The sequence below is a fragment of the Bombyx mandarina genome, chromosome 11 (assembly GCF_030267445.1).
Source record: "Bombyx mandarina strain Sakado chromosome 11, ASM3026744v2".
NCBI classification, from domain to species: domain Eukaryota; kingdom Metazoa; phylum Arthropoda; class Insecta; order Lepidoptera; family Bombycidae; genus Bombyx; species Bombyx mandarina.
Window position 1 is genome coordinate 13,360,154 of NC_143218.1, and position 19,866 is coordinate 13,380,019.

The 19,866-nt window shown below is 37.3% G+C and overlaps 1 protein-coding gene across 6 annotated transcripts; it reads right to left on the reverse strand.

Moving 5' to 3' along the window:
* Nucleotides 1-856: 856 nt before the first annotated feature.
* LOC114247524 (uncharacterized) lies at nt 857-15,303 on the reverse strand. Of its 6 annotated transcripts, XM_089731002.1 has the most exons (8): nt 15,249-15,303; nt 8,732-8,799; nt 5,336-5,502; nt 4,409-4,577; nt 3,569-3,769; nt 3,129-3,234; nt 2,156-2,280; nt 857-1,033 (listed from the first exon to the last, which is right to left on the reverse strand). In XM_089731002.1, exons 2-8 carry the CDS (start codon nt 8,790-8,792, stop codon nt 951-953), a joined length of 912 nt encoding a protein of 303 aa, XP_089587128.1. In that variant the 5' UTR covers nt 8,793-8,799; nt 15,249-15,303; the 3' UTR covers nt 857-950. The 6 variants fall into 6 exon arrangements, with proteins under 6 accessions (XP_089587128.1, XP_028036310.1, XP_089587129.1 ...); XM_028180509.2 differs by lacking the exons at nt 8,732-8,799; nt 15,249-15,303 and adding an exon at nt 7,519-7,734; XM_089731003.1 differs by lacking the exons at nt 8,732-8,799; nt 15,249-15,303 and adding an exon at nt 7,455-7,734.
* Between the last annotated feature and the right edge of the window lie 4,563 nt (nt 15,304-19,866).

Genomic DNA, 19,866 nt, shown 5'->3' on the forward strand with positions numbered 1-19,866 from the left:
ATGCACATCAGCTCGTGTACCTATGTAGCACTCTTAAGTTTTAATTTCAAGAACACGGTACTTGATTAAACTAAGTGAAAAGCTTTTTAATTATTTAATTATAACAGCGGAATTTCTTCGAAATTTTAATTAGAATATTACGAGAGCGTTCTAATGGCGAGGTCTTGCAGGGTCGGATTTTGATAAAAGCATATGGATCGAGGTTACAATAACAATGTCCGAGTTCTTTTTATTTTTAATCTTGTTATGGAATGAGCCCGTACATTAAAGATATTTATAAACGAAAGGTCACGGTCGAGGGAATAATATGGTTTTTACTGTGGCCCAGATTTTTGGCTGTAGTTGTACCGATGCTTGTGTTCATGTTTTTTCGATAGTACATCGTACACTTACCTTATAATTTGCTGTACTTAGGCTTTAGTAATTTGCAAAACATTAAATTATTTATTAATAGTTATATTTATATTTATAAATAGTTAACGGGGTGAATTGACAACCAGTGAGTTCCACCCGCTTTAAGACAAGTATATAATAAAAACAGTAATAGACGATATGGTAGCAGCTCCGTGAGCCTTTACAATATTTTATTACAATATATAAAGTTTGGTGCGAAATTCAGGCAACTTATATAGAAATATTGAAAAAATCCTTTCCCATGTATTTATCGAAGATTTATTTTTCTATTTATGGAATAGTATTAAGTTCTTTCAGGAGACAATACACTATACGATTGAATATGTCACTGCTTTGAAACAAGATTTCGTAGTTACACTTATATCGGACCGTCTATTTCTTCTGAGCGAAAAAAAATATGACAATTACTATACAGGGTTTTTGTGGAATTTATTACGAGAGATATCCCAAAGTCATGTTTAATGATTGAAGAAAACTTATTAATTATCTACGGTTTTGTTGACAATAACAATATGATGGTTTAAATTTCACTGTATTCATTTATGATCTTCGTGGTTCAGAAGAATACGGCTCTCGCTATCTGTCGGAGTATCGAGCAGAGGTAAATTTTCTACTTCACCTGAAAAATAATATTGAAATGATGTATTAAAAACATCAAAGCAATAAAAAAATAAAAATAAAAAAACAAAGATCATGCCCATACATTTTTTTAATTGTGATCGTTACTTAATTATTGCTTAACTGGTTTACTAAATCTATTATAATCTATACTAATATATAAATCTAAAGTGCTTTTTACAGATGTTCCGTTATAACTATTAAGCCGTGCATCCGATTTACTTGAACTTTGGTATCAATGTAGAAAATACATGTACTTAATGGATAGGCTAATATTTATATGAGTGTTGGACTCCCCACACCAGTTGCGGGGGCGTTAGTGATGAGAATCTTTGTGGGGGTGAGAAATAATAATGTTAATTTTAAACGCCCAGAGAAGCGGACGGGTACAGCTAGTTAATAATAATTTTATATATAAAGTATAAGTGCGATAAATTAAATTCGTTAAAGATTCCAAAGTGTCTTTGATTCTGAATCACTGATCTCTTTTTGTTTGATTTCTTGTTTGTGTGTTCGTTCATATCAGAAAAAAAAAAAAAGTTCTATTTGAGATGTTGAAAGATGAAAAAATATTAAGTACATACGTTAATACTACATTAATGTTTCTGTATTCACAAATAATGCAACGAATAGGACATATCTACTTCAAATTAAACCTCGATACCGAAGTACGTTTTGATTTATCTAAAAGACTGATTTTTTCTTGTACTCTCAATTATGAAGTTTCAATTAAGAACTAGATTCCATTTTAAACATAGAATTTTTAGTTTCATGCTTATAATATAATAGGCTTATAATATATTATTATATCTATATCTATACTAATATTATAAAGAGGAAAGATTTGTTTGTTTGTTTGTTTTGAATAGGCTCCGAAACTACTGGACCGATTTGAAAAATTCTTTTTCCATTAGAAGCCGACATTGTCCCTGATGAACATAGGCTACTTTTTTTTAAAAAAAAATATATTTTATTTTTTTGGTTTCATGTGTGTTTTAATGTTTCCGAAGCGAAGCGAGAGCGGGTTGCTAGTATAAAATAAGCTTATACCGACAGTTAAACGAGATACATTTTTGTTAAATTTCCAGTTATATTATTTACTAGATTTCGATGTACCACTTACCGATTCTAACAATGAAATTCAAGGCTTCGCTGTCATCGAGCATAGAGAAAACGTTTTCAACGGGAATGTACACGTTCTGTGTGTGTTCCAGGAAATCAGCATCCTTCTCGCATTTACAGGGGCGTCTAAAAGAAAAAATAATAATAGGCATCTTACTGAGCCGCAGTATAGAGACTTACGGTGCAGCCGTCCTCCTCACAGTTGGTGTTTACGCTATAAACGAGAGCGGGACAAACAGAAAGGCTCGGTAAAGACGGTAGATTTCGCTAAAACAAGCAAGTGAAACATTTTGAGCGTGATCCGAATAATAATATTAGTATCCCTCGAAACAAGACAGGTATCGTGTAAAGTGTTCTTTAGTTTATCCATTTTCCTTTTTTATTAGATTGAGAGGTGAACGAACTCACGGCCCACTTGATTTTTGGGATTAACTAGCCCATAGACATCAAAGCGTGAACGCCGGTACTCACTCCGAGACATAAGATTTCCCTTCGATCTGGAATCATAACAACTTGGCAGTAAAAATCATCGGGACGGTACCTATCAGTGAGTGCTTACAACAGTCTCTATCATCAGTTAATGTAAGATCGTAGTACGGTATAATGCTGAGTGAAAGTTGCTGTTCATTCTCTGGGGAATCCTTTAGTCGACTTTTTCTATATCTACGGAAAAAGAGGGGTTGGTGCTATTCCAGGCCACACAGCTTTTGGGCCTAAGACTACAAAGGCTTGTGTGGGCGTAGGCATTTATTATTCTGACGGCTTAGCCCATAGACATCTACAATGTAAATGCTGCCACCTACCTTGAGATATATAAGTTCTTAAGTCTCAGTATAGTTACAACGACTGCCCCACCCTTCAAACCGAAACGCATTACTGCTTCACGGCAGAAATGGCAGGGTGGTGGTACCCACCCGCGCGGACTCACAAGAGGTCCTACCATTGTATATTTAGATAGATATCAGATGTTTTACCGGTACACGATCCTTTTGCTCGGTAGATTTGGAAGGAAGATGTCGATTTCGAAATAAAATTTCTCCGCATTGTCATCGTTTACGAGTACTGTCCACATCATTCGACCTGTGAATGTTTTATTCAGCATTGAATTTTACGAGTCTCGGTAGTAATAAAAGCGTGCATGTTACTAATAGATGTATGAAAATGGTAGTGCAAGGTAGAGGGGGAAGAGAGAGGTCGACCGAAGAAGACATGAACGGAGTGAGTGGTATGACAGAGAGACGAATGAGTGTTGTGATGACGGTTGATAGAAGAGAATGGAATAGAAAAATTCGCAGAGCTAACTCCACCTAGTCGGATAATTATCTCCACCTTATCCCACTAGGTATGTAGGTAGGTAGGTAGGTAGAGGTAATCATAAAATAATAAATAATTAGACCGTAGAATCTCATCGTACCTCCCCTTTTATCATAGATCTGGTAAACATTAAAAACTTTTTCGAAGCATCTTAGCAGGAAATAGTTTAGGATCGGCTCTGTCCTCTTAGCGTCCCATTTGTCTTTGACAGTGATGAAGGGCAGGTCAGTGACCTTTTGTTTATGTTCCGAGAAGCAGTGGTCCATCCAGTCGCCCGCGCGCCCCTCCCACGTGCACTCACCTGGGATAACAGTTTTTGGTTAGTTTACGGTTGTATAAGTTTTCTTTGAAAGTTGCAATCCGAGTGATGGTTGGATAAGAAAATGCCAGAAGAATTTATGTTCAGAAAATTTCGCGAATGTTTTTCGATAAATAATTTCGTTTCTCCTTACCGATTCGCTTTTTAATGTTATTTTGGATTTATGTTTAAGAATACTGTGTTATGTTTTTTTTAAATTTCTATAGGTGCCTGAGTTTATAGTTAAAGCAGTCTTAATATCACCGCCCACCTTCAAATATGACGCCAACTGTGCTTCATCGTAGAAAGATCGGAATGATGGTACCGTTTTGTCTGAGTAACGCACATTCAACCTTTAAACTGTATCTCATTTTGATTTTGTGTCAGTCATAAACACGAGGAAGTCATAGATACGGACTAGTCTTTTGAAATAATGATGTCGATTCAGTTCTACTAACGACTAACGTAACTATACTTGAGACCTTAGAACTTATATCTCAAGGTGGGTGGCGCATTTACGTTGTAGATGTATATGGACTCCAGTCACCACTTAACACCAGGTGGGCTGTGAGCTCGTCCCCCAATCTAAGCAATAAAAAAGAAAGTTCTCCGTTTGCATAAATAGAATTCGATAATTCTTACCGTATACTCTAGCCATAAAGCAGTTTATGATTCTGAACTGGCAGTGCGGAGTGTGCTTCTCCAGTAGCGGGAGCGTGGCATGTTTTGGGCATCCCGCATTCGTGCACGGGAACAAAACTTTGTTTGCCAACGACTCCAGCACGGCGGAACGGATCGGTGAAAATTCTTTCTGTAATTTTTAAATCGGTTTTATGTGATTGAAGCGTATCTATCACGATTGTTGGCTTATCTATATATTAATACGTGAAGCAAAAACTTTGTATCCCTTTTTACGAAAATTGCGCGGACGGAGGAGTATGAAATTTTCCACACTTGTAGAGAATATAGAGAAAAAGTGCACAATGCTAATATTTTTTAAAATAATGCATAAAATATACATTAAATCAATAAAGAAAACATTACACACACTACCATGTATTTGACGCACACACGCATGCATACTATTTATTGTCAAACTTTTGTTCTTGACGTCTGTGGTCAAATTGAGAATAGATTAAATATTGTTTGTCTTTATTAATATTTTTCTATAGTGTAGTCTTGGTGAAATTTGTGATTATAGAAGTATAATAGTCTTTGAAAATAGATTCATAATAGTGTACAAGCTTATAATTTCAATTAATTAAAGTCGAGTTTCGACTACCACAAATGTGTTTAAATGTATCTTTATGTTGAAGTGTTCTCTTCTTTTTCTTATCTCTGAATACGCCTAGCTAAGACTAAAACAAAATCGCCTTGTTGTTTTAGACCAAATTTAATGTTTTGACTACTGTACTACAGAATTGAGGTACGACGCCAGATTGTAGTCAGACCTAGGTAAATTTTATACGATCTAGGCAGCTCTGTTATCACTCTCAAATAACATTTATAGCTCACTTTAAAAGGAATTAACAGTATTATTAATATTTGATTGAAAAAAAAAAAACTTACTTTGCACACGTGACATTGATAGCTTTTGTCATAACAAGGACCGCAGATACTGTGTCCGTCCACGCAGAGGTGAATGGGCGGTTTCATGTATTTTGAGCATCTTTTGCACGTCAGGTCTTTGATGATGCTCTCATAATGGTCAGTCTCTAGTAGCGAATTCAGGACTACTGCAAATGCAAATAGAATTTATTTTAATATTCAACTATCACCAATGCTATGGCTTAACTTATAACTTAAGTTCTAAAATGGGAAAAAAATTATGAAGTCTTCTTTGATTTTACATTATCTTTGAGCGTTATCTAAATAATAATAATCGCAAGGGTCAACCACGCCGCAGTGCAATGGAGCAGCCTCGCCCTGGGGAACCTCCTGCATTATCACGGTATCCCTCTACGCCAGGTAAGAATGATTTAGCAAGAGAAATACGAGAACGTCTATCAACTGTGTAACATCTCGTCACCGCGATTCAGGAATTATTGAATTTACGTGCAGCGACATCTATTGATAACAAACTAAATAGAAAAAATCTTACGTTACGGACGTTTTTTCCCGGTTAGGGTACCCCTCCGTATCATCCCATAAGGAACTTCGTTCCAAAATTAGATAGATAATAAGTGCTTACATATAATTATGAGATAATAATAAGAGTAGCTCAACTAGGCGGTAATTATATGAAATATGGGTGTATTTCATACACTTACAGCTTTGATGAAATCCATATCAGAAATCTTCCATGAAGTGCGAACAATAACTACAATGACATATACTAAAGCTACAAATGAATAGCTTACAGAACGTATAGAGGGCTAAGAAACATTGATTTTTTTTTAAATTACACGCGCGTCTCTCTCGGACTTTAATAGTATTATATTATGATTGGTTTTTATTAATTATTATTAACGCTAATTATGTATAATTTACCTATAATTTATACTTATTATACACATACTGCTATGTTTATTACAACATTTTTGAACGAGTATTATAACGAACCGTACTTTACGGCCGGAAATAATAATTAGTGGCGTCGTGTTATTACTATGGCTTTCATAAAATTATTTAGTATCGTTTACATCATCCCATAAAGAATGAAGACTTATTGTTTTTTGGAACGAAGTTCCTTATAGAACGATACGAAGGGGTACCCTAAACGGGAAAAAACGTCCGTCACGTAAGATTTTTATTAGTAATGCCCAAAGTGTGCGACTTAACTTTGTAATAACGTACAAAAAATAGCATAATTTTTTTTTATCAATAAAAAATCATAATAAAAAATGTACACCCGAATAATAATTTTTTTTATACCTCGAATAGAACTTAAAATTAATATTTTTATAATAAAGAACTTCGTTCCTATCCGGTGTCCCACGACACCACATATTTTTGTTTGTTTGATGCGTTCCGAGTCGTTCATCCGATTATGAAACTTTGCAAAGATGATATTGAAAGTTCAGGAAATGTGGGCTGTTCAGTGGTAAAATAGTAGGTAAAATAGCAATAAAATAAAATAAAAATACAAAATTTTAGTAAATATAGTAATTTTAACATATTTCTTCTAGAACATAAATAGTTTTCTGTTTATCATTAAATAATAGTGATTTCTCACTAAAGATAAAATCGAAATAAAATGAGCCGATAGTTATGATTTTAATTTTCAAGGAACGCGAATTAATTTTTCAACACGTGCGCGTCATAAATGATTTCACAAATAAAAAATCTTGTTAGAAAAAAATCGTAAATATTTTTTTAACTTACGTCGATTTGTAGAGATAGTTTTAAACGAAAATAGCGACTTTTGTACTTACTGTGTTTTACCTGGTTTTACCACTATTATGTACATACATTAAAGTGTTATAATAATAAATAAACAATTAAACGTTCCTTGGATAAAACTGTACCCGGAAATTGGAAACGCTACCAATTTATTTTCAAGAAAAGGATTTTCTTTTTCGTTTCTATTTTCAAAATATGCTGTGTGAAAACTAGAATTACGTTTTTAAATTAAAATCCTTCGCTTTTGCCCGCACTCAATCAGTCATCACAAAAATAGAACCGCGACTCGTCTAGACAGCCACCGAATAATTTTTCAGATCAACTAATAATTTTGCACGGCACATACCAGAACGTCTGGAACGCAACCCACAATATCACAGAATTATCACTGTACCACGAATAATACTAACGTTTCCTTCCAGCCGGCGAATTAGTTGACGACATTCTGAAAATAGCACGCCACAACTGACGCAACTAACTAAACAACAACGAACCAAATTACACTTGTACAGTTCTCGATACACACGTATGCCCGTAAAATGATTAAGACGTAATCGTTTAGCCATTTTCAGTGATAAGGCGTCTGTATCTGAAGTACGATTGTGGCGAGTGCTGGCGACAGTGGTACGCCGGTTATTTGCAGCGCAAGGTCGACGACGGTAAGGGCCGCCTGACCAATTGAGTTCGGCTAGTCTAGCATACGGCGGCAGAGAATAGAAATGTTGTTTTAGTTACGACCGACTTTGAAAATGTTTGCCTTTGTTTTGAGCGAGTATTTTCTTTGATAGTTCGATTTTTAAACTGGCTGTCTGATTTATTTATTTACGGCTTGATATTGTTGTGTAGCGTTTGTCATACCGGAATGGTGCCTTAGGTTACCAGTTAAGGAAAAAAGTGTTAGTCCATCAAACAAAGTCTCCTAGTGTTCATTGATGTTTTTGAGCCATATTTTTTTTGTGTTTATTGCCCTTCTAGGCAGACGAGCATACGGCCCACCTGATGGTGAGTGGTTACCGTCGCCCATGGACTTCAGCAACGCTAGAGGCAGAGCCAAGCCACTGCCTACCGATACCTATATATGAAATAAACATTCAATATCCTGATCGCTTCTCTATACCGAATATCTAATAATATTTATCACTCTAAAAATTATCATTACCATCATGTAGTGTCGTAGTATACTACAAATTATCTTTAGTATTATTTAATGTCTTAGATATATGTACTTAGTATTTATTATACTACATTTAGTTTAAAAAAAAAACATATAGTGTATTTAGTATAAGCTGTTGAGTTTTCACGTTTACCCATACACACAGCCCACTGAGTTTCTCACCGGATCTTCTCAGTGGGTCGTGATTCCGGTCTATTAGCAAATTCTCTCAAGTTAATCCCGTGAGCTCACCAACCCATTCGGGCTCAGCTGGAATAGATCCTTAGGCTTCCAACGAATAAGCAGGAAAAAAACAAACAAACAGTACAATAAAAAACAAACAGTAGAATAAAACGTAGGACTTTAATTGTGTCCATGACTTGTCTACACCAAAAATACAATAGCCATTGCTAGTTTAGTACAATATTAAGTGGGAAGTTTATAGAACTCAACAAAGGAACCCAACTTACCGGACTTTCGACTTTCCGAGTCTAACGTAAGCTGCGATTGTGTGACCAGATTCTGCGACATGATCAATCTGCAACCCAAACATTGCATACATAATTTCAAAACATTCATATTCCAATTATTGAAATAATAAAAATGAAATTTGGTTAAAATTTGAAAAACTAGCGCCTAAAAAGTTCAACAGATGGAGGCCAACATTTTTTGTTTTAAACGCACGTAGAACATTAAAATATCACCTCATTTTCGTTGCGACGAAATTTCAAAACTGCCTAGTATCAAATCGATATAAACGGCTTACACATATAAGTTTGTTTGTCGACGAAAAAAAAATGGCTGAGAGCTAGGTTACCATATTGTTGCGATATTTCATAAGTAAATTTAATTTTTGACCGTTCGTTTATTGCTTATATTAGTCTCCTTTTAACGTAGCCGCTTGGTCACTGTTGATAAAGTTAGCTCTCTATGTCGATAATACGGCTACTCTAGCAGGGACATGTACATCATCGCGAGGAAACTTAAGAACGTAGCCAAACTCTAGGGTATTGATTCCGGAAATGGTACATCAAAGTTAACTGTGCTCTTTCAAAAGGGAAGCTCGATAAGTACCTCCTCCCGTTGTCTATACAGAAACACCGTCCGCCACCGTGATCATGGTCTTTGGCCAGTCTGGGCTAGGAACGTCAAGTATAACCACTGTAGTTTTTTTTTCAGGTGAACCCTAGATAACTCCATGAGTTTCCGTCCTTTGGGAGCCTATCCCATTAATTTCAAGTGAACTAATATCCTTTCGGAAAAAGGTGACGCTTTTCAGAACTTGCATGCGTCCGATGATTACATGCGATTTTGTTGCTCACTGATGCGGCCAAAAAATACATAGACTTCCACCAAATTTTACACTACTAATTGAGGAATGTAGATCTTCACAATTATCTAGGTCCCGAACCTATTAATACGTGCATTAAGGCAAAATCGGAATTCTACAGGCTATCTGTGACAGTGATGCGGTCAAGATGACTCATTCCACTACACCACTGGCTCTTGAACTGGCTCACGCAGCGGTCAGTCCTAGACATGCTCTGATGAGCCCATAGATAGAATACATTGTGAAATCGTAGAATTTCATTTGATTTATTATATATGTCGCATCCGGGTCAATAGTTCGGAATATCAACGATACACAAACGTCAAAGTGACAGAATGGCCGTGTCGTGGTTGACGACTTTTAGTAATATTAAGACGGTGGTTTTGATTATTATTTTAAATGATGAAATGTTGTTTTGATAAATATCACAAAATGAAGGGTAGACTCCGTAACGCCACAGTTATAAAATGGCGGTACGTGGACAGAGTCGTGGCATTCCGTGTCAGACGGTCGGTCCGTCTCAGTCAGTGAGTCTCTGGCAGTCAGTCAGTCAGTCGGTCTGTCGGTATGTGCAACGAAACTGTCGGTTTATCCTGTCATTGTGAAAGTTGTGTGTGTTGAGTTTCAATAATTATTATTCAGAAGGTTTTATTGACTTTTTATAAACTGAGTTCAACCAAATACGAGTGATGACGAAACTACCGCTCAGCCATCCCCGCCGCCGCCTACGACATCAGAAGTGGGATCAGGACTCTACTCTCACTGGCGTGACGTGTTTGAACATGTTCGAAGTACAGCTGAAAAACATGATGCAGATCAGAATACTAGTAGTGGTACGCCACAAGAGCGTGAATGCAGCATACGTAAGTCGTGTAACAACGTCTCTGTTACCTCGATGGAAGATCTGAGCCACGAAGAAATCGTCACATCTTACGTTCTGGCTCATGTTGCCCAGTTTGACTGTCGACTTCATCACATGGCATTTACTAGCGGAAATACAACACGTAACAAGCTATTGCAAGAAATTAAGGAAAGTGCAAATCTCAAGTGAAACTTCGATCGCAATAATGGATCTGTCATGACGAGTGGGTAGTTCCGACAAGAATTATTTTAAGCGGCTGACTTCTCATAGAGTTTCATGGCACTAGTGCAGTAAACCAGGATATGAGACTGTGAATTGTCGCTGAAATTTTAGAATCTACTAGATTCAATACCAATAACATTACACGTTCGATGACTTGGGCTCCAGCAAGCAAGCAAACAAGAAAGCAAGCAAGTTTCCGTGGGGAAGAAAAATTGACACATCTGAAGTCGTCGTGACCTGTAAGATAAGACGTCCGGTGCGTTCGTGTCTGGCGATGCGGCGGTGTTCGGGTCCCGCTGGTGGATGCAAGATTTTCTGGTGAAGTGCGTGCTTGTGCCTGCTTGACAAGTGTATGCGATTGGCTTCCGCAGTGTGGGAGTAACATCGTGTAGGAGAGGTGGAACCCGCAAATTGTAGTTTGCGTGGTGGCTGGTAAGATTTGCTGTGGTAAAAAGTTTGCGTGGTGGTAAAATGTCTTGTGAGTCTGCACAGGTAACCGGAGGTGAGTCTTCCGCGGTCGCGGCCTACCCAGTCCGCGAGAACCAGGCAGATCGCCTCGACGGTACGGAGGCCGGCCGACGGGTCCGCCAAACGACGAGACCACGCCTCTAGCACGGACTGCCGAGATTGGAGCCCCCGCGCTCCGGCTACACTTGCGCTAGGGCGCGCCACCTCGTAGGAGACTGTGAGGTATCCTTGAATAACTTTGACTGCGATCGCGCGCTGCCGGCGTCGCAGCGCGGCGACGTTCTCGTGGGTAAGGACGTGGCACCAGACGGGTGCTCCGTATAGTGCCATCGACCGCACGGGTACCATCACCCTGCCTATTTCTGCCGTGAAGCAGTGGTGTATTTCGGTTTGAAGGGTGGGGCAGCGGTTGTAACTATACTGAGACCTTAGAACTTTTATCTCAAGGTATATGGTGCGTTTACGTTGTGGATGTCTATGGGTTCCAGTAACCACTTAACACCAGGTGGGCTGTGAGCTCGTCCACACATTAAAACGAAGAGCGTAATCAAACGAAATTAGATACGAAGTTTAAAGGGCCGTTTAAAGTAGTTGAAGTATTGGATGGTGACCGTTACACATTGAAAGCTTTAAATTCAAAACGTACTTACAAATACCCACATGATAGGCTAAGAAAAATGTCAGCATGACACATACCAGTCGAGGTTGATGTAAATGATGATGATGAAGAGCAAGCTTAAATTGTGGTGAAAACTCGAGTAAAGATAGTCTATCGGCCGTATTGTGTTCGACCGTACCAGTAGCTATTACGTAGTCGTAGCCCGGTAGAAATCGGTTGTCTCTTGAGGCAACTCAAGTAGTCCGTGGGTGTGCGGTGCGCGTTTGGCTCTGGCGGAGGTCGGGGTCTGTAAAAACCATCGTGTGTAGTCAGCGGGTGATGCACACGGGCGATCCACGCTGTGGATGCGCATCATGAGGGCAATTGCGATTGCTGGTCGGCTGGAGAGCCGTGGCGTTAGATATTTTTACTCGGAAGTTTTCTTTGATCTGAGTTCCTGTAAGCTATGCCTGATTTGTACAGAGTAAATTTGAAGTTTGATGAACGACTGTGGTACGTACTCTGGCTGCTGAATAATGAACTTTGTATACCCTATTGTTTGATTTGGTTAAAATGGTATTAAAACAGTTTAAAGCTTTGATGACTTTAAATTTTCCGATAAGTCGTAAAGTGTAGTCAGGAGGGATCGAGCGGAACAAGTGTTCTCGTGGATGTTTTTGATTGTAGGTTAACAATCACACGAGGACGTGTACAGCCAGGAAGACCGTGTCGCAATCAACACGTGATTGCTGCAGCCAATACGAGATATGGGACGCAAGCGCCGTCTGTCGGCGCTCGATGGGTCAACTATTCACCGGCCGAGCGGAGCGACATGCCGGTAGCTGTGTAATATCGAGTATTTTTGGTAAATGAGAACAATCTGGTGAGTCACAGGGATGACTGTTGAGTCACAGGGATGACTGTTGATTAGAGTCACAGGGATGACTGTTGATTAGAGTCACAGGGATGACTGTTGATTAGAGTCACAGGGATGACTGTTGATTAGAGTCACAGGGATGACTGTTGATTAGAGTCACAGGGATGACTATCATTGAACACTTGTAGTCACAGGGATGACTATCATTGAACACTTGTAGTCACAGGGATGACTATCATTGAACACTTGTAGTCACAGGGATGACTATCATTGAACACTTGTAGTCACAGGGATGACTATCATTGAACACTTGTAGTCACAGGGATGACTATCATTGAACACTTGTAGTCACAGGGATGACTATCATTGAACACTTGTAGTCACAGGGATGACTATCATTGAACACTTGTAGTCACAGGGATGACTATCATTGAACACTTGTAGTCACAGGGATGACTATCATTGAACACTTGTAGTCACAGGGATGACTATCATTGAACACTTGTAGTCACAGGGATGACTATCATTGAACACTTGTAGTCACAGGGATGACTATCATTGAACACTTGTAGTCACAGGGATGACTTAGTTACTGTGTACATGAATTGTACGGGGAGAACTTGCAGCAGTAGTAAATCACTTATTTTCGTTTGTGTAATCTTTCAATGTCGTTATAGAATTTGTGATGACACAAGACTTTTATTTTAGTAGAGTGGTCAGATATGGCCGAGCGTGAATGATACTGTGCGGTATTGGCTTTTGTTTCAGATTAACACACGAGGACGTGTGTAACACAGGATGGCCGTGTCGCATCCGGGTCAATAGTTCGGAATATCAACGATACACAAACGTCAAAGTGACAGAATGGCCGTGTCGTGGTTGACGACTTTTAGTAATATTAAGACGGTGGTTTTGATTATTATTTTAAATGATGAAATGTTGTTTTGATAAATATCACAAAATGAAGGGTAGACTCCGTAACGCCACAGTTATAAAATGGCGGTACGTGGACAGAGTCGTGGCATTCCGTGTCAGACGGTCGGTCCGTCTCAGTCAGTGAGTCTCTGGCAGTCAGTCAGTCAGTCAGTCGGTCTGTCGGTATGTGCAACGAAACTGTCGGTTTATCCTGTCATTGTGAAAGTTGTGCGTGTTGAGTTTCAATAATTATTATTCAGAAGGTTTTATTGACTTTTTATAAACTGAGTTCAACCAAATACGAGTGATGACGAAACTACCGCTCAGCCATCCCCGCCGCCGCCTACGACATATATAAAAGTGTTTTTTTTTTTAAGTACCTTTAATTAATGTTCGTCCTTCGCGAGCAAAACCGCACCGAATTATATGCGACACATTATTTAGTGTGCGTGTTGATCAAGCTAAGATTGTCGGCTTATATTTACTGGTGCTGATAAAATTATCGGTCGAAATACCGCATTGGGCTTACGTAAACATATTATTACGATATAAATTATGAGGTGATTATAGAATCACTGTCGTATTATTTAAGACTAGAGTGCATTATCGATAGAAAATCGTGGATAAATTTTAAGCATCGAAATTGCATCGAAGAGCAACAAAAAAGCCGTCTACCGTGGAACACATTATTATTTCACCATGTAAGAAGAAAAAAAAAGATAGCATCTACAGCCTGTGTAGGCTTTGACATTGAAATTTACATTACGATGTTATTTATTCATCGTGGAAGTCGACATTGTGGAACATTGTGGAATCATGGCCTGGACGTGTAATGAGCTTACATTACCTTACTGGATACCGTACCTAGTGTAATAAAATTGGACAGCCCCTAATCCATACTGATGTTAAAAATGTGAAATATAGAAATGTTTGGATGCTAATTAATCAATCGAACAAGGGTGAAATTTCACACTAATGCTATAGGTTATAAGCTTGGATATGGCACTAATTATAATGGTAAATTACACGAACCAGGTAAAAGAGGGGATATTTGCTATAGTAAATGAAATAGTATGTTTGTTGCTTCGTGGCTCTACGTACTAATGCATCTACAAAGAAACAAGTTAAAATAAGCCAGAGAGTGACACAACCACTCCTATATCCCTGGAAAATGGCATTCTTTCTAAATTAGATGGTTAATGCGTGCAAAACAATGGTACACGTCTAGTAAATAATAACCGTAAAAGCATTTTTATTCTTTTAAGGTAATCAACAAATATGCTAAGAAAAAAATCATGCTATTTTTCATTACTTTTTTCATGAGACATAGAACATGAGAAATAGAATAATTACAATTTTATAACACACAGTTACCCGTGACCTCTAATTCTCTGAAGTATTCGAAATGTCGGGAAAATAAAATGAGATCAAAGTGTCAAAGTAGTCTAACTATGCTAACTACGCTAGTAAAAATCTTGATCAAAACTTATTCTTATTCTTATTCTGCTAAGGCCCCGTTTCGATTGTAAAATTACTTAATAGTCACTACGCGCATGGAATTCAAGAAGCACGAAAACTTCTAGCCTTACATAACAAACGTAACATTACATTATATCGAATTTTATATTATTAAGTAATATGATGCATACATATGTATGGGTAATGTAAATTAAGATGTAGAAAATAGATAGAATAAATTTTAATATGATACTCACAGAAAGCAAAATAAAACTAAGTGTTAGTCTTGATTCACACAAAATAATACTATGCATTTAATATTGAGCGTTATCGAAAACTAAAGCAATTTATAATCAGGGGGAAATGATAATTAAAATGAGTCAAAAACCTGATTACATCGATTCTCAGATTACCAACAACCTTGTAAAGACCAAAAACACAGCACCGAAATTCAGTAAACATAATAATGGGTAAGGTTTACCAGGATTTTAGTGATGCTAGCACATCTAAGCCCCTGTCTATAGTTAAATACTTTTTTAAACATTCTGCTCAATAAACATAATGGAGGCGAGATAATAGTATGTTGGGTAGCGTATGGCATAAATGGCCTAGAAGCTCAGTGAGGATGAACGCAGTGGTTCAGGATAAAGCCTGCTGAGTGAATGCGCTGACAGCCAAAAGAAAATGATGCCTCCGTTTCAAATAATACGTAGACAAGTAATGAGCAGCTTTTAGTTGAATAAATTTACTAATTCATGCAAATCATTAGTCCACATTGTCCAGTAATAATATAATATTATAATAATATAAACAATAATGTAATAAAACTAACCGCACTCGCCCGCTTCGCTGGGCGGTTAGTTTTTATTTAAAATTAACATTATTATTTATTGTCATTATTATTAGGGAGTCGAACACTCACATAAATATTAGCCTATCCATTAAATACATGTATTTTCTACATTGATACCAAGTTTCAAGTCAATCGAATGCATGGTTCAGTAGTTATAACGGAACATCCGTAAAAACCACTGTAGATTTATATATTATTAGTATTAATATTAGTATTAGTATAGATAATTTTTCGCGGTTTTTCCCAACACTTTAGTATTTTTGGTATCTATCCTAAAAATGACATGTTTGACATTCAAGAAGTAAGTTTTGATGAAATTTAAGTTAAAATAATTAATTTATAATATATAAAACAAATAATTAGTATTCTGCACTTCTTCTCTATATTCTCTATAAGTGTGCGAAATTTCTTTTTTCTCCGCCCGCGAAATTTTCGTAAAACAAAGCGACGAAGGGATTCGTAAGTTAGCCCAACATATCGTTCCCAGACCCGGCAAAACAGCTTTACAGCCAATCTAAGCACAGGCTATTTAATATGAAAGCTTAATTCTAGACGGTGAAAAAAGAATAATTTGAAGTATTAATGAAAGAGGTATTTAAGAAACCAATAAATTCAAATAGTTTTCATCTGTCAATAATTGATCAAACTGTCAATAAACAATAACTTCTCAATCTCGTTAGCAAGCAAAATTTTACGGGTATAGTTTAAATGCGGTAAATTATGTTAGTGAAGGCATCAACGCTAATACGGTTCAATTTACAAAGGATTACCATTCTGCCAATTAACTGATAGCATCAATTTCACCCTGTTTCAATTCAAATCCCTAATATCTTTCCAGAATGTTACAGTGGTTCGTATTTTACTAATTGATGTACAAATGAAGGCCCATTTATCTTTGGATGACCTACGATAAATTAAAGGGTTCTCAAGTCGTCATGAAATTGAGGTATTCGTCATGGAGATACTTTTTCGACGTAAAAGTTAAAATCTTCTGTTTATTAGAGAGATGATTATTCGTTATTATTGTGTTTCTGTAAAATGAATATTCACTTTCCTAAAACATCATTACGCTGTTCTTTAATTCGTTTTTGCTTTCATGCCCATTATTATTCACATGGGACACAACCAAACAGAATTATGTAAGAACATATTATTATTTTCGTTTTCTTGAAAAAATAATATTTGTTCTTAGTATCTATCGTACACGATAAATGAAAAATGCTTACAAAGCCAGAACTGGACAATCATAATCTGTGTGAATGTTGAATGATGGATTCCCAAAACTAAAATGAAGGCAGTTAATAACGCTACATTGGGTGCAGTGTAGATATTTTTAAAATAAAAATTATGATTATTGAAACTTACGTGTAGTACCAGGGGCATTACTATCATTATAAGTCGTTGTGGACTAAAGGATAAGACGTCCGATGCATTCGTATGTATCGATGCAACGGTGTTCGAATACCGCAGACGTGTACCAATTTTTCTATAGAAATACGTACTTAACAAATGTTCACGATTGACTTCCACGATGAAGGAATAACATCGTGTAATAAAAATCAAACCCGTGAAATTATAATTTTCGTAATTACTGGTGGTAGGACATCTTGTGAGTACCACCGCCATGCCTATTTCTGCCGTGAAGCAGTAATGCGTTTCGGTTTGAAGGGTGGGGCAGTCGTTGTAACTACACTGGGACCTTAGAACTTATGTCTGGGTAGCGCATTTACGTTGTACATATCTGTGGGCTCCAGTAACCACTTAACACCAGGTGGGCCGTGAGCTCGTCCACCCATCTAAGCAATAAAGCAATAAAAAAAAATAAAAAAAAAAGACCGAATGTAAGGTTGCCCATGCGATCGACCGACCATGTCAAGTCCTACCGACTTGGCGGCTGTTTACATGAGTGTACTAGGCTCACCACAAACCAGGAAAAGTGGTGATTGCTCGTGAGGTGCATAACATCTGCAGACACAGCAATGATACTGAATAACGACCACGACCGCTCTGACAAGATTAATACGACAATGGAAATTTCATGATAAACTATTTAAATTACTTTATACTTTCCATCGAACGAACATGATACTCGTGTAAAGACATCATGAGGCAGGCGGATGTATGTTTGGCAAAGTATCATCTCACTACGACGGCATAATATGTTATACCGTTTCTAGATCATCAGGTATATTGTATAGTATGAACGTGACGCGATCATGGACTATCTTAATGTGTGGATGGAATGTCATGGAGGCATGAAGTAACAAGTACATTTTAATGAATGCTAAATAATTGTAGCGCAGTAGAAATAAATAGAACGGTGGCTACTACTATCACTGCGAGAACACATACTATATTTTTTTATAGAAAGGGTATTTACTTTTACTTAATCTTGGAATCAAATTGACATTATTTTTATTTGTTACAATAATAATGTTGTATATCTTTATTAATATATGGAAAAGCCCTGTTATGGCCAATATAAACGTCATTGCATTTCTTAAAGTATATGCGTGTTTATGAATCAATAGATAATATTTTATATTAAGAAATTGTATAAAGTTGATAAAATATTTTTTTCTCAATTATTTCTGCGTTTTAATGTGTACATTTACATATGTCTCCATATATTTCATTATCCGTACTCTTGTACACAAAAGACTGTGAAAGAGTCTTCAACTCAAAAGAAAACTAATTTTGTTTAAAACTTACGCGAAACAAAGCTGTGACCAATTGCAAATTTGCACGGAGACAAAGTTTAAAGTTGCGAAGGCAGGTCTGTTAAGTTTTAGGAACACTCACCCTATGAAGCTAGTTTGCATTTTGCTCATTTTATTATTTAATATTTGTATACTTTTTTATATATGTTGTTAATTATAATTATTATTTACGTTGTATTCATTAAACATGTGCTACTTCATATTAGAAGCATTTTCATACAACAGTCAATATAAAATTTTTCCAAACAATAAATAGGCTGTTTCAGGATAATGGATTATGAAAATTATTGTTAAAATACTATTTTGAGTGGCAAGTTGTGTAGTTGGTGTATTACTATGCATCTCTTTTCTTTGATACTACTTGAGTTATGGTTTTTGACGTGACAACGTCTTATAATTCGATGGAGCCGGCTGCACGCACGAAAAAACATGACTCATGCGGCGTTACCTCGCTCTGAGGCGTTCCATTTAAGGCTTGAAGTGCAAGCGAGAGCGCGCAACGAGCTACAAAGAGGCACAATCGGCCTCCGTGTTCGGCAGCGTTTGACATCTGTGTCTCTCCTACTTGAGTGAGCGATGCATCCGCGTGGACAGCTGCTATACAATAATACATTTACGTTCTAGGCAGCGGCTTGGCTCTGCCCCTGGCATTGCTGAAGTCCATGGGCGACGGTAACCACTCACCATCAGGTGGGCCGTATGCTCGTCTGCCTACAAAGGCAATAAAAAATTTACAAAAAAACATGTTTTCGTCAAGTATGAAGTTCAGTGAAAAGTGAATGTGGTGTCAATTGTTTATAGCAACGATAATTGCGATAATTGAAAAATGAAACCATTCCATCAGTATTTTCTTATGACGTTGTCACGTTCAACTTTCGTCAGTAAACCGACTTTACAGAAAACCGATTTTTTAATATTTTTGTTTGGGTTGGGGTTGGACGTCTCAATCGTCTGCCTATACATAATCGCACTGGGTCGGATTATAGGCGAATGATTTCTCCACATTGTTTCTTGTCCTTCTGCGAGGTTTGAGGCATCAGCGGATATAAGTTATAAGCGTTTCGGTTTGAAGGGTGGGGCAGCCGTTGTAACTATACTGTGACCTTAGAACTCATATCTCAAGTTAGTGGCGGCATTTACGTTGTAGATGTCTATGGGCTACAGTAACCACTTAACACCAGGTGGGCTGTGAGCTCCTGCACCCATCTAAGCAATAAAAAAAGTATTATCTCAAAGTTATAACCAAGTTGATCAGCTAACACCGTAAATGGGGGATGGGATATGGGGGATGGGAAACAAAAC